Genomic DNA, 14,328 nt, shown 5'->3' on the forward strand with positions numbered 1-14,328 from the left:
CTATCTGAGCTGAAACACAGTTAAAGGGTGACTACTCTCTTGGCTTCACCGGGCCCAAACCCTGAATATCTATCTGAGCTGAAACACAGTTAAAGGGGGACTACTCTCTTGGCTTCACCGGGCCCAAACCCTGAATATCTATCTGAGCTGAAACACAGTTAAAGGGTGACTACTCTCTTGGCTTCACCGGGCCCAAACCCTGAATATCTATCTGAGCTGAAACACACAGTTAGAGGGGAACTACTCTCTTGGCTTCACCGGGCCCAAACCCTGAATATCTATCTGAGCTGAAACACAGTTAAAGGGGGACTACTCTCTTGGCTTCACCGGGCCCAAACCCTGAATATCTATCTGAGCTGAAACACACAGTTAGAGGGGAACTACTCTCTTGGCTTCACCGGGCCCAAACCCTGAATATCTATCTGAGCTGAAACACAGTTAAAGGGGGACTACTCTCTTGGCTTCACCGGGCCCAAACCCTGAATATCTATCTGAGCTGAAACACAGTTAAAGAGGACTACTCTCTTGGCTTCACCAGACCCAAACCCTGAACATCTATCTGAGCTGAAACACAGTTAAAGGGGGACTACTCTCTTGGCTTCACCGGGCCCAAACCCTGAACATCTATCTGAGCTGAAACACAGTTAAAGGGGGACTACTCTCTTGGCTTCATTGGGCCCAAACCTGAACATCTATCTGAGCTGAAACACACAGTTAAAGGGGGACTACTCTCTTGGCTTCATTGGGCCCAAACCTGAACATCTATCTGAGCTGAAACACAGTTAAAGGGGGACTACTCTCTTGGCTTCATTGGGCCCAAACCTGAACTTCTATCTGAGCTTAAAAACAGTTAAAGGGGCACTAATCTCTCAGCTTCACTTGGCCCAAAACCTGATTATCTGAGCACAAACACTGTTAAAGGGGCACTAATCTCTCAGCTTCACTTGGCCCAAACCCTGATTATCTGAGCACAAACACTGTTAAAGGGGCACTAATCTCTTAGCTTCACTTGGCCCAAACCTGATTATCTGAGCACAAACACTGTTAAAGGGGCACTAATCTCTTAGCTTCACTTGGCCCAAAACCTGATTATCTGAGCACAAACACTGTTAAAGGGGCACTAATTTCTTAGCTTTACTTGGCCCAAACCTGATTATCTGAGCACAAACAATGTTAAAGGGGCACTAATCTCTTAGCTTCACTTGGCCCAAACCTGATTATCTGAGCACAAACACTGTTAAAGGGGCACTAATTTCTTAGCTTCACTGGGCCCAAACCTGATTATCTGAGCAAAAACACTGTTAAAGGGGCACTAATCTCTTAGCTTCACTGCACCCAAACCTGATTATCTGAGCACAAACATTGTTAAAGGGGCACTAATTTCTTAGCTTCACTGGGCCCAAACCCTGATTATCTGAGCACAAACACAATTAAAGGGGCACTAATCTCTTAGATTCACTGCACCCAAACCCTGATTATCTGCATGTAATTAGGACAATCACTGACTTTAGTTTACAGACAAAGTGGATAGTTGATGACTTCAATTAAATTTGTTGGGACTGCCAATCTCCATTGGAAGGGACTCAGGAGAAACCTCTTGTGGATGGAAAGTAAAGTTGGTATACACTGAATTGTTGGATGTTATGATATTGGTATAACATACATAAGATACAAATTTATTATACATCGGAGGATATTGTTGGGAGTGTAATGATAGTAGTTCTTAAGTAGGAAACGTTTTCCCTGAGGTTAAATCATGCAATATTCATGATGGCAGCCTGTAAATAATCAACTGTGGGCCGGGCAGTGATAGATGTAAGTCAAGTGCTGTCTGGATATGATGACGTTGTTCAAGACCCGTGAGCCTCATAGGACGATCATGGACTGATGGTGACCGATTCTAACCCAGCATCACGAGAGTAGGAATCTAACCTAATATGCACATGGCCTGTATACATTGTGGCATCGGATTTATGGCACGATACTAAGATATTTCTCATGATATTCATTGGAGATGCATGAAAACAGTTAAAGGCACCTACTTTCATTGACACAGGAGTCGTAGAGATACTTGGCTTTCCTGGTTGCAGCGCTGTCCTTGTCTGTTACTGGTTCCTCCAGCAAACCTACAACATGGTCACCATAGTAACAGAATATGATCACCATGGCAACAGAACCTGATCACCATATTTACAGAACATGATCACTATAGTTACAGAATATGGTCACCATTGTAACTGAACCTGATCGCCATAGTGATAAAACATGATCGCCATTTTAGCAGAATGGTTGTCACAGCAACAGATAACATGAATACATGATTCCAACTTTGCGCTGATGTACATCAATACATCAATACATCAGTACATCAGTGGTAGTTGCCAACCCTAATGATGAAATAGTATTTGTGCAACCTAACCATTTTGGCATTTTTTCGATAGAATGGATTTTCTTTTCTTCAATGAGTTGTATGTTTTGTTGTAATATGGTTTTTTGGGGTTTTTTTTGTTTAATGCCGCACTCAGCAATATTCCAGCTATATGATGGCAGTCTGTAACTACTCAAGTCTTGACCAGACAATCCAGTGATTGATATCATGAGCATTGATCCACACAATCGAAGACGATGACATGCATCAACCAAATCAGTGAGTCTGACCACCCGATCTCCTTAGTTGACATGTATAGTTGCCTCTTACAGCAAGTATGGGTTTCCTGAAGACCTAACTTGGATCTTCATGGGTTTATTGTAATATGAAGGGGATCGGGTCCTATAATCTGATCGGTGAAAAACATGAAATGGGACTGGTTCCTGGAAACCTGAAAACAGCTTACATCATCAGTTCCATATGAAATGTCCAGATACAACACATGTTTATCTCCTAACTGTTGTCTTTTATATTTATTTGGATAAAGAGGAATATGATGAAAGCACCAGACACTGAAGAGGGACGGTTGGGTTAAAGCGTTCGCTCGTCACGCTAAAGACCCGGGTTCCATTCCCCGTGTACAATGTCTGGAGCCCATTTCTGGTGTCCCCCACCGTGATATTGCTGGAATATTGCTAAAAGCAGTGTAAAACCATACTCACTCACTCACTCACTTCAACATGGAGAATTCATATAGAATTAGTAGAAGAGGCAGTAAAATATCTCCATTTGTATCTACAGTAAACTGTAGGACCATTAATTTGAGTTTGTTATAACCGTAAGCATATATACAGCAAATGGCCTTGATGAAAAAACATTTTGTTATATCTGTATGTTATATCTGTATGTTCGTTATGAGCATGTTCGTTATAAACAATGTCTGCTGGATCAACATCTGGACATAAAATGCACATCAGAATGAAAACTTGTGTCAGTTAATTTTATGTGACTAATTCATTGTGCTGTGGTAAACAATGATGAATAATGATGAATAATAGAACCTGCTATCTGCCTACAACTAATAATAACATTGCAGAAATGTCGAATACCTTTCAGCATCACTTGGATTTCGTCTCTGAGTTTTGAAAAGGTATTAAAAGTTGCTCGATCATCTGGTATGACGTTAATGTTGTTCCAGTTGCCACAAGCATATTGAAAAAAGTCTTCACAGGGGTCAGCAGAAGCATCCATCGCATTAATCAATCGCGAAGCTGAAATGATACACATGTGATATGAACTGAAACACCCAAGAAAATGATTTTGAGACATACTGACTCGTAAGGCAACATTGTTGTGTTTGATGATCTCATGCCTAAATGCCCAGAAAAACTTAAATTTAATTTGGTTTTCAAAAGGGAGAGGGACCCCCCCTCTGGATCCACCCATGTATTACAAGGATTTGAATATGCGTTTTCAAAGTGTCGGCATAGTTTTGACAAAGGTTAAGATGGGCAAAGATGGTGAGGTCAATATGGGAACAGAAACACTGGAATTGTTACATTATCAAAATTTAAAAGATGAAAAAACAACATATATATTGATTGATCCCTACTACTAATTTCACGACCTGTGAAGATACGGGGTAGAATACCACTCACTCACTCACTCACTCACAACCCCACCCACCCACCCACTCACTCACTCACTCACACACAACCCCACCCAACCACCCACCCGCTCACTCACCCACAACCCCACGCACTCACCCACTCACTCACTCACTCACTCACTCACTCACTCACTCACTCACTCATGTTAGAACCAAACTTACATGCTTTTACACAATCAGTTGTTAGGCAAAGATCATCCATGGTTAGGTCAGGTGGTATCATTGGCTCTTGGACTTGGTCCCCTTTCTGGGCTGAATCCGACGGACGACCATCGGGACCCACTCCTTTCGCCTGCGGGGTATACCGCCATTTTTTGTGTTTCGCTGACTGTGGAGACAAGTTACCAGAGCGGCCAGAGCTGGTTGAATCATATCCTGAAGTAGACAAGCGTGAACACACATATTTGAATCAGCTGTTGACATGGACTCATACGTAAACATGATTTCTCAAAAGCAATTAATTGTAAATTTGTACTCCTAAAATCAGATGTAAAGCAGGAACTCTAAATTGGCTTAATCAACTGTTAGATGAATTGTATAAACTTCAAAGTGAACTCTAAATCAGATGTAAACATGTTGTTGTTGGTTTGTTGTTTAACACCGCACTCAGCAATATTCCAGCTATATGATGGCAGTCTGTAAATAATCGAGTCTGGACCAGACAATCCAGTGATTAATATCATGAGCATGGATCCACACAATTGGGATCGATGACATGCATCAACAGAGTCAGCGAGCCTGACCACCCGATCCCGTTAGTCGCCTTTTACGACAAGCATAGTCGCCTTTTACGGCAAGCAAGGGTTGCTGAAGACCTATTCGACCCCGGAATCTTCACGGGTCAGATGTAAACATGAACAATGAAGTCAGTTATTAACATAAGCTGTTAAATCAGTTATTAACATGAACTTTTACTAACAAATCAACAGGAAATATTTAATAACTGAATTCATTGGGTCAATCCTAAATTTATCATGTCAATGTCAGACGATTATCAACCCTTAGCACAATAACAGTTCCTGTCATCTTTAGGATTCTATACCAGCGCTGCTTGCCAGACTGTCTGCTCTGAAGGAACCACCAACGGCAGCATACCCCTGCAATGTCCACCCAAATGAATAATCTTTCTAATCTACCGGGTACTTTGTCAACTCGACTCTAATAGAAAACTATAAGAGGCCAACCATATTATTTTGTATAGGCCTGGCCTTCTTTTGAAAAAGTGATCCGTTCCCCAAAATGCTGGAAAAATAAATTGTCCTTCTACCAAAATATTTTTGGATGTTCTGAAAAATAAATTATTGTGGGTAAAAAACAAATGGTACGTTTAAATTGCTGAGTGAACATTCTGTCTCAAACAAATATCTTAGCCGGTATGTACCACTCAAATGGCATTGCCGAGGTTAACTACAGTGATATGAAAGAATCGGGTCACCCTTAACCTTTTTTAATACCATATTCGACGTAATGAGCGCACAGGGCGCTCTCAAAATTAAAAATAGGGGGCTCTTATTAGAATATTATTTTGGTGAAAAAATACAGAGTTAAAAGTTAAATTTCCTGGTTTATGCTGATAGCCTGAAATGTTTATATGCGACAGATATACTTTTCCAGAATTTATTTGCCCATAATTAAGGGTGCATATAACACACGAGTGCATATTTTACGCGAATAAATAAGTCTTGTGTACATTGATCAATCGGAAGGGGTGCTAATTGGGTTTGTTCACTAGCCAATATATTAGCAAATATCGCCGTGGGTGCTTATTAGAGCGGGGCGCTTATTACGTTGAATACGGTAGTATTGCTTGGCCCTATTTTTTCCATCGGTATCAGTATAGCAGGGTGTGGAGTCATCCCACAGATGACATCCTTACCTTGTCAGCTTGCTGACGGGGTTAACCTCTTTGGTCATGTGGACAAGGCGTCTGACCTGTGATCAAAAGGTCCGTGGTTCGAATCCCATCACGGGACTCAGACATTTTATGGCCACGATATCATCATAAACCCTTCTTGCTTCAGACAAGCTAAACAAGCCCCACATAAGGTTCACCTTACACGTATTCATCAGTGTCCACAAGCTGGAGTAATGACACATAGTTCCATAGAGGACCTGATTTCACTGAACAAATGAAAATTGTAAACGATTCCCGTAACACAATGCTGGCTGAATATGAAACCGCGAAGCATACTTTCCAAAGAGGTCAAGGGATGGTTTACTCAGAAACTTTTAAAAAGGTCAGAGATTGCTTTATCAACAGACAGGACCGATAATGATGGGGATCCATATTAGCCACCGGGACAAAAACTTCCTCTGGCATACAGTGCACACAACTCCTTCTCGAGGATCACTGAGAAACCACGTTCCGAGTCTGTGTGCCAGATCTGCTGACATTTTGAAAGACGCCAATATCAGGAAATTCAATCATGCTTTGTATAAAATCAGCTGAAGATGATCAATTTGTTGTCTTGAAGAAAAAAACTGAGACAAGGAATTAAAGGTCAACTTTTTCTTTAAAAAATGAGGTGTGTTTTTATTGTGTGTGCTAGAGAATGTCAGTTCTCTTCTTAAAATTCTGCATGTTCTTGAAACAAAAATCATCAGTTGTGTTTTAAATTTGTATAAAGTAGAAATTTTGTACAAAAAATAATAACCTAAGCATGCTATCAGAAAAAATACTGTGCAATGTTTAGACATTTAAGAAAACAATGTTAAAGTGATTTCTTTTGTATCCGTACATTTTTCAAATTTTATTAAGTGGGAGGTTTTGTTCTTTAAGTGAAAACGAATAAACACCATCTGATTAGATTATTGTGCAATGGTTGAACATGTAGGAAAGATCAATTAAAAAAATCAGTGAAAAACAAAATGCAAGGTGGTATATGTATACATGTATATGGATCAATTCATACATTCTTACCTTGTCAGAAGTGAAATCAGAGAGACAATTTGTACCAAACTCTACAAATGTATAGCACAGTGAACAAATAAACCCCACCTCCTGTTAAACTACCAGAGACTAAAGAACGTACCGGGCTGTCAGCTGTTTGTATCAGACACGATCAGCATACGTCATGCATACCTTAACACTAGGAACACCAAGTGTGTCTTTCAGAAAAAAAGCAATTTACAATTTTTGTGTGAATATCTCAATTCACATTTCAGATGATTTTCAGATTTTAAATTCTGAATCATATGGATGGTCATACTTGCAGTGAATTTAAGGAAAACGTAACCAAGGTTTTGTAGAGTTCCAACCAATCTCATTCATCTGTAGGTGGTTAATGGGTTAATCTCATAGAACAGGATGTCCTGTACCTGTAATAAGAACCAACCTGTTGTACCGTATATCCCACAATAAACTACCTACAGCCATCATCACATCAGCAGCATACCCATTAAGCAGTGTTTGGAACCAAAACATTTGCCAGGCTGCCATCAGGACTCACAGACGTTAGAAGCTGACAAGACTCTTCAGGCCCTCATTTAAAAACCTGCAGCTTATTGTGATAAATAGATACCTAAATTTACTGCTGGCCATAAGGACCAGTGGGTAGGGCTGGGACTTGTCCAAATTTACTACCCGGTACCCACACCACTATTACCCGACCCTACCCAGGTACCCGCTGTTGGTGTCAAGAGATAGGTATAAAATGTCCGATTGGGAATAGTTTGACAGTAGCCCTGACAAAATGTATTTAGAGACACGTATACAACGATGTGGTCATGCATACACTGAAGTTGACTGAAGTTCCAGCTTTGTTCAAACATACATAAGTCAGAAGGAACGTGTTCATAGTCATGAAGAAATGCGAACATTAGAGACTTAAAATTGTCGTGTAACCCTGTAGTTATATAGAAAATTTTTGTCATGAAACAATACATCACGGGACTAACCACGGGTCCGGGTAGTCCTGTGGGTACCCGGGGCCTACTCAGTACCCACCCGACCCGAGTACCCAAGTTACCCGACCCAGCCCAAATTTATTACCCGGTACCCGTCCCCCCAATTACCCGACGGTACCCGGGTACCAGGTCTCAAAAGTTGGGAATTGTTTTACCGCACCCCTGGCCAAAACTGTTTAGATTCGTGTATCAAACGATCAGATCATGGAAGTTGATGGAGTGAGTGAGTATGGTTTTATGCCGCTTTTAGCAATATTCCAGAAATATCACGGCGGGGGACACCAGAAATGGGCTTCACACATTGTACCCATGTTGGGAATCAAACCCGGGTCTTCGGCGTGATTAGCAAATGCTTTAACTACCAGGCTACCTGACCAACCCGAAGTTGACTGAAGCTTTATATCTGCTCACACATATACAAGTTAAAAAGAATGTGTTCATTGTCAGAAAGTTTACCAACTTGAAGTCTAACCACTGAGCTGCACATGGATTTCTGAGAGGCAGAATAAATCCCTTATAACCCGCTTCAAAGCAAAAAGCTGCACACTTTCTTTTACGTCAATGGAGTCACGTGACATAGCACAAGCTAACTTCAGCTCAATCCAACAACTGTTTTCTATCAATTTTGAATTTTTAAAATTCTTTTACAGTGTGATGTTAAAACTTGTCGGTAAGATAAATGATATTGGATCTGATAACTATTGCTTTGACAGGCTGGAAAATACCCAAGCCGGTGGTTCTCATGGAGATAGTGCAACTTACCCAATGCATCAATGTCTATGTAGGTGCGTTTATTGCAAGATCTACAGTAGATGATCTCACCGTATCTCCAGATGTGCTTGGTATTGTTTAGCAAGAAAGCAACATCAATTTCCAACAGGTGATCGTGTGTAGCCTGGCTGTCTGCCAGCCTGCCTGCCCATTGAGCAACAGACTCGCGATTAATTGGTCATAGGAATGTACTGTAGGTAAAACAAGATGCTGAAGATAAGGTGTCACTATTGGCTGCATTAATGTCGGTTACTTTATGGTATCAACTCCGTAACTGATTATTTATACCAAAATGAGAATTATATACCTTGTGTAATTTTAATTATTTGATATTTTATCTTTTTTAGAAATGTATATTAGTTATTGTGACCGATAATAGACCAAATTAAATTTTTCACTTTTAACGCCCTAATTTCATTTTTTAAATCCAGTTACACAGATTCGTATTGTGATATTTTTTAATACTCCCCAGGAAGTTGAGAATGCAGCTTGAGTGTATTCTGATCTTTTGATGAACTTGTAATAACTTGTAGCGCCATGAGCATGCTTTAGGATGTGGATATGGAACAATATTGATATGGATTATTATCATTATTATTGTTATTAGTATGTCACAAGTTGTAAGGTTATCCCTCGGGGAATATAGTGTGATGTAGCTTCTGCGTGTGCTTTGCTGTAGCAGGGTATATGGACATTTATCAGAACGTCACTAAAATGCCAAAGTAAACTATCCCCAAGTTACATCATTCTAAATAACATGCACGCACGCACGCACACATTTTATTGAAACAACAATTAATACAATAAACCACAACATACGAATAAACGGATCAACAAGACTGGATATATTATTAATGCCATTTTATTTTGAATGCCATATTAAACCGCATGGACTTTGTGGAGTACGTTCTAGCAACCAAACCACGATGACATCATTTTGAGATATCTTTCATATCCTTGGCAACAAACTGATAACCTTTTATGTTTTCTACAGAACTCCCTGTGAAGTTAAGAGAAAGGAGATTGTTTACACCGGTAATGTGTATTGTAAATGTTCAAATGCCATATGAACCACATGGTGTATATATCAGCTGATGCCTGCTTGGAGAACATGCATAGTGCTGACATTTCAAGAAGGCAGTGACAGGCTCCTGCATGTACGACCGTGTGGAGGAGGAATATACAGGAGGCATATATACATGTTTATTGTGGTAGTTCTCCCGCTATCCACCAATACATGACACATGGTCCAGATGTTTCTTTAGAGGAAACATAAATAGATGTTTCATGACTATAGGTGAAGACAACATAGGGAGGCTGTAAATTATCGCTATGGTTACTGATATTTTCAGTTTTATATGATATTCACATATCACTTTCAGAAATTGTTAAAGGTGGTAGGCTATATCAGATTTTGAAAAGTATTACTTAATCTTTTCTATTTTGACAAAATCGTACAATAATTCCTGTGAAATATTATTGGGTGTTAAACCATATCATGCCTTCCCAGCAATGATATGAATAAGAAAAATTATAAACTCAAATAAAAAAAAAAAAACGTCATTTTTCTGATCAGTGGTGTATTACAAAAGCAGGGCTAATAAAATCACTTTCATGATGTATAGGCTAGAGAATGGCACTTGCATTAATTTAGTGATGCATTTATTCCATGATTTACTGTATTCATGAAAATTGTATATAATTTTAATAGCTGTTCAGAAAGAGCTCAAACCCTGGGGTATGGCAATGTTTACCTATCAGTGCTAATTACCCCGGCCTCCTGTTAACCAATCAGTGCTAATTACCCCCGGTCTCCCGTTAACCTATCAGTGCTAATTACCCCCGGCCTCCCGTTAACCTATCAGTGCTAATTACCCCAAGACTCCCATAACCTATCAGTACTAATTACCCCAAGACTCCCATAACCTATCAGTGCTAAATACCCCCGTCTCCCGTTAACCTATCAGTGCTAGTTACCCAAGGACTCCCATAACCTATCAGTGCTAATTACCCCAAGACTCCCATAACCTATCAGTACTAATTACCCCAAGACTCCCATAACCTATCAGTGCTAATCACCCCAAGACTCCCATAACCTATCAGTGCTAATTATCTCAAGACTCCCATAACCTATCAGCACTAATTACCCCAAGACTCCCATAACCTATCAGCGCTAAATACCCCCGTCTCCCGTTAACCTATCAGTGCTAGTTACCCAAGGACTCCCATAACCTATCAGTGCTAATTACCCCAAGACTCCCATAACCTATCAGTACTAATTACCCCAAGACTCCCATAACCTATCAGTGCTAATCACCCCAAGACTCCCATAACCTATCAGTGCTAATTATCTCAAGACTCCCATAACCTATCAGCACTAATTACCCCAAGACTCCCATAACCTATCAGTGCTAAATACCCCCGTCTCCCGTTAACCTATCAGTGCTAGTTACCCAAGGACTCCCATAACCTATCAGTACTAATTACCCCAAGACTCCCATAACCTTTTAGTGCTAATTACCCCAAGACTCCCATAACCTATCAGCGCTAATTACCCCAAGACTCCCATAACCTATCAGTGCTATTACCCCAAGACTCCCATAACCTATCAGTTCTAATTACCCAAGACTCCCATAACCTTTTAGTGCTAATTACCCCAAGACTCCCATAACCTATCAGTGCTAATTACCCCAAGACTCCCATAACCTTTCAGTGCTAAATACCCCAAGACTCCCATAACCTATCAGTTCTAATTACCCAAGACTCCCATAACCTTTTAGTGCTAATTACCCTAAGACTCCCATAACCTATCAGTGCTAATTACCCCAAGACTCCCATAACCTATCAGTGCTAGTTACCCCAAGACTCCCATAACCTTTTAGTGCTAATTACCCCAAGACTCCCATAACCTTTTAGTGCTAGTTACCCCAAGACTCCCATAACCTTTTAGTGCTAATTACCCCAAGACTCCCATAACCTATCAGTGCTAATTACCCCAAGACTCCCATAACCTTTTAGTGCTAATTACCCCAAGACTCCCATAACCTATCAGTACTAATTACCCCAAGACTCCCATAACCTATCAGTGCTAATTACCCCAAGACTCCTAAACCTATCAGTGCTAATTACCCCAAGACTCCCATAACCTATCAGTGCTAATTACCCCAAGACTCCCATAACCTATCAGTGCTAATTACCCCAAGACTCCCATAACCTATCAGTGCTAATTATCTCAAGACTCCCATAACCTATCAGTGCTAATTACCCCAAGACTCCCATAACCTTTTAGTGCTAATTACCCCAAGACTCCCATAACCTATCAGAGATAATTTAGTCCTAGCTTCCAGTTTCCATACTATCAGTGCTAATTACCGTAAAGTGTTGGCTTCCATTGTCCACTGCTAATCACCTATCAGCGCCAATTATCTGTTGGCTTCCCTTGTTAAGTTTCCACCTTTTGTCATCTTATTACTTTTGTTGCTCTTACATGTACACGCTCTCTGCCTCATAGTATTAATTCACCTGATGAAGGAGTAAGCATATACTCCAAAACGTTCCTCATAATAAAGAAGTTGACATCAATAAATTCTCTTCCCTAATGTTGTACATTAAACTCTAGCGTGTGCTAAATGCCCCCTGACAATCCCCTTCAACCAGGAAGTGACTTATGCCATTTATTTGTCTGTAATTGATCTGTGTCTAGGCAACTGTAAGCATGTGTCGTATAAATTCATTATATGTTTCACTTGTCATTATCGGTTAAACTATATTTTGTTGTCCTGTGGGGGGGGGGGATGTTTCTAGGTTTGTCAGCACCATACCCGTACTCGTGGGTTTCACCGAAGTGGTAAACATCTGAGACCTGCATCACTTCGGGCTTTCCTCCCACATTAAGCTGACACGCCGTGATATAACTGGAATAATGTTAAAAGCGGCGTTAAACCCAACTCACTCAGTCACTGTTGTCCTGTGGAATGAGACCGCCATCAATATATATATATGGTAGGAACTTCTAGAGCCGGGATATTAAGTGATCAACAGGAACTATAGTCCTTTGCTGCAAAATCGTACTCATGAAATGCGAAAAAAATATAAATCCGAAAGCAACTATTCTTCTTAAATGGCAGGAAAGTTATTTATTTGTCCATATCAACTTGTCACTATAGTTTCCGACATTGTCATGAAGTAGAGAAAAAGTAGTTTTTCAAACTCTCATGTAATTGTTGGTGTTTTAATGCCTGTTGTTACAAGAGGATCTGTGTGACTGTGATTGATACTTGTGTCAAGAAGTAAGTGATTGCGATCCACCACTAGAAATCATGGAGCTTTGTGGTTGTATGTGGAAGCGTCACAACAGCGGCATACTCATGATTCGGACCAACTGTGACCACGATGATATCATTGCAACAATGGTCATGGGGTAATACTGTATGATTTTTACTTCATATGTGATATTTCCTGTAAATTGCTACTCAAAACAAGATAATGACCGTGTCCTCTAGCCTATATCAAGGCCTACTTTTTACCCTTGCCACATCAAGGCCCCTTTCTTGGCTCGACCCTTACAGAGATCACGGGTTGTGCCCCTTGTAATGAAAACGCAATATCCAATCAAATTGCTGTTCTTATCTCGTACAGCTGCACAAAAATGGCTTAGACGATCAGATAACGAGAAAATTCACGATATCATCCCTGAAACATAGGCAATCTTTGGGGGATTTAAAAGATATAAAAGACATATTTGTGTCAACAAAGACAGACAGTGGTAAATCACTTTCATTTGAGGTGTACCAGTCGTGGATGTTGATTTTGTGAATGTTCTCTGAATGGACTATCGATATGTGAGATAGTCCAATCATATTTAGCACAGGAAAGTGGGCTTCATGTGGCAAGGGTGGAAACAAGACTTGATATAGGCGACTGGACGCTCTTGCCTCGGGAAGATGGATGATGACTCACTATAATCATATTTAAATAAAAGGGTGTTCTTTAACTTCTTTGAGTCGTGCAATTGAAGATATTCAGGTGACTGTAGGAGTATCAGAAAGGGAGAAAACACAAGATTCATACCATTTGTGGCGACGATGACAACGATGAGGACAACGATGATGATGGCGAGGCAGAGACTGAGGATGAGGAAGAGCACCTCCATGCGCGTCCAGCCTCCCAGCCACGTTGGCTTCCACTTCCCCGACTTCTGGGGGGGTCTGAAACACATGGAGACATGCAGCAGACGTTTTTTATTAAATCTTTATTGTTCCCAGAGTCGTAGAGTAATACAGTATTCTGTAAAAAACATATTTCGGATTGCATAGAATGATACACTACACTCTTTAAACATGTTAAAATTTAAAGGTTTGGACACAAACATTGTCACATTTCATACTAAAAACGCTGCAACACTCAATCACTCAAACATAGCATGTATCAACAGAGCTAAGAATCATATACTGAGAATAAAAGTGACCATTTTTTGTTATTAAGTCATCCTTTTTTATATCAATAAATTTGAATACATGTTTAGTTTTAAAAGTACATATATTTTCGTTTTGATTCCTTTGATTCCACAAACATGAATACCGGTATGCCTTTTTCCCCCAAAAAGTATATGATT

At 40.2% G+C, this 14,328-nt stretch overlaps 1 protein-coding gene across 5 annotated transcripts in view; it reads right to left on the reverse strand.

Moving 5' to 3' along the window:
* Positions 1-14,328, reverse strand: part of LOC139471395 (neprilysin-1-like) — a 173,705-nt gene that overhangs the window by 31,670 nt on the left and 127,707 nt on the right. For 4 of the 5 annotated variants that reach the window (XM_071253762.1, XM_071253759.1, XM_071253763.1 and 1 more), the window contains exons 3-6: positions 13,785-13,921; positions 4,200-4,412; positions 3,478-3,639; positions 2,043-2,126 (exon numbers count right to left, since the gene is read on the reverse strand). In XM_071253762.1, coding sequence (XP_071109863.1) covers positions 2,043-2,126; positions 3,478-3,639; positions 4,200-4,412; positions 13,785-13,921 — 596 coding nt within the window. Of the gene's footprint in view, positions 1-2,042; positions 2,127-3,477; positions 3,640-4,199; positions 4,413-6,957; positions 7,043-13,784; positions 13,922-14,328 lie in introns of those variants that run through there. The other variant, XM_071253764.1, reaches the window with a different exon arrangement.

Source organism: Haliotis cracherodii, unplaced genomic scaffold (assembly GCF_022045235.1).
Source record: "Haliotis cracherodii isolate W230 unplaced genomic scaffold, xgHalCrac1.p SCAF_22, whole genome shotgun sequence".
In the NCBI taxonomy this organism is placed as follows: domain Eukaryota; kingdom Metazoa; phylum Mollusca; class Gastropoda; order Lepetellida; family Haliotidae; genus Haliotis; species Haliotis cracherodii.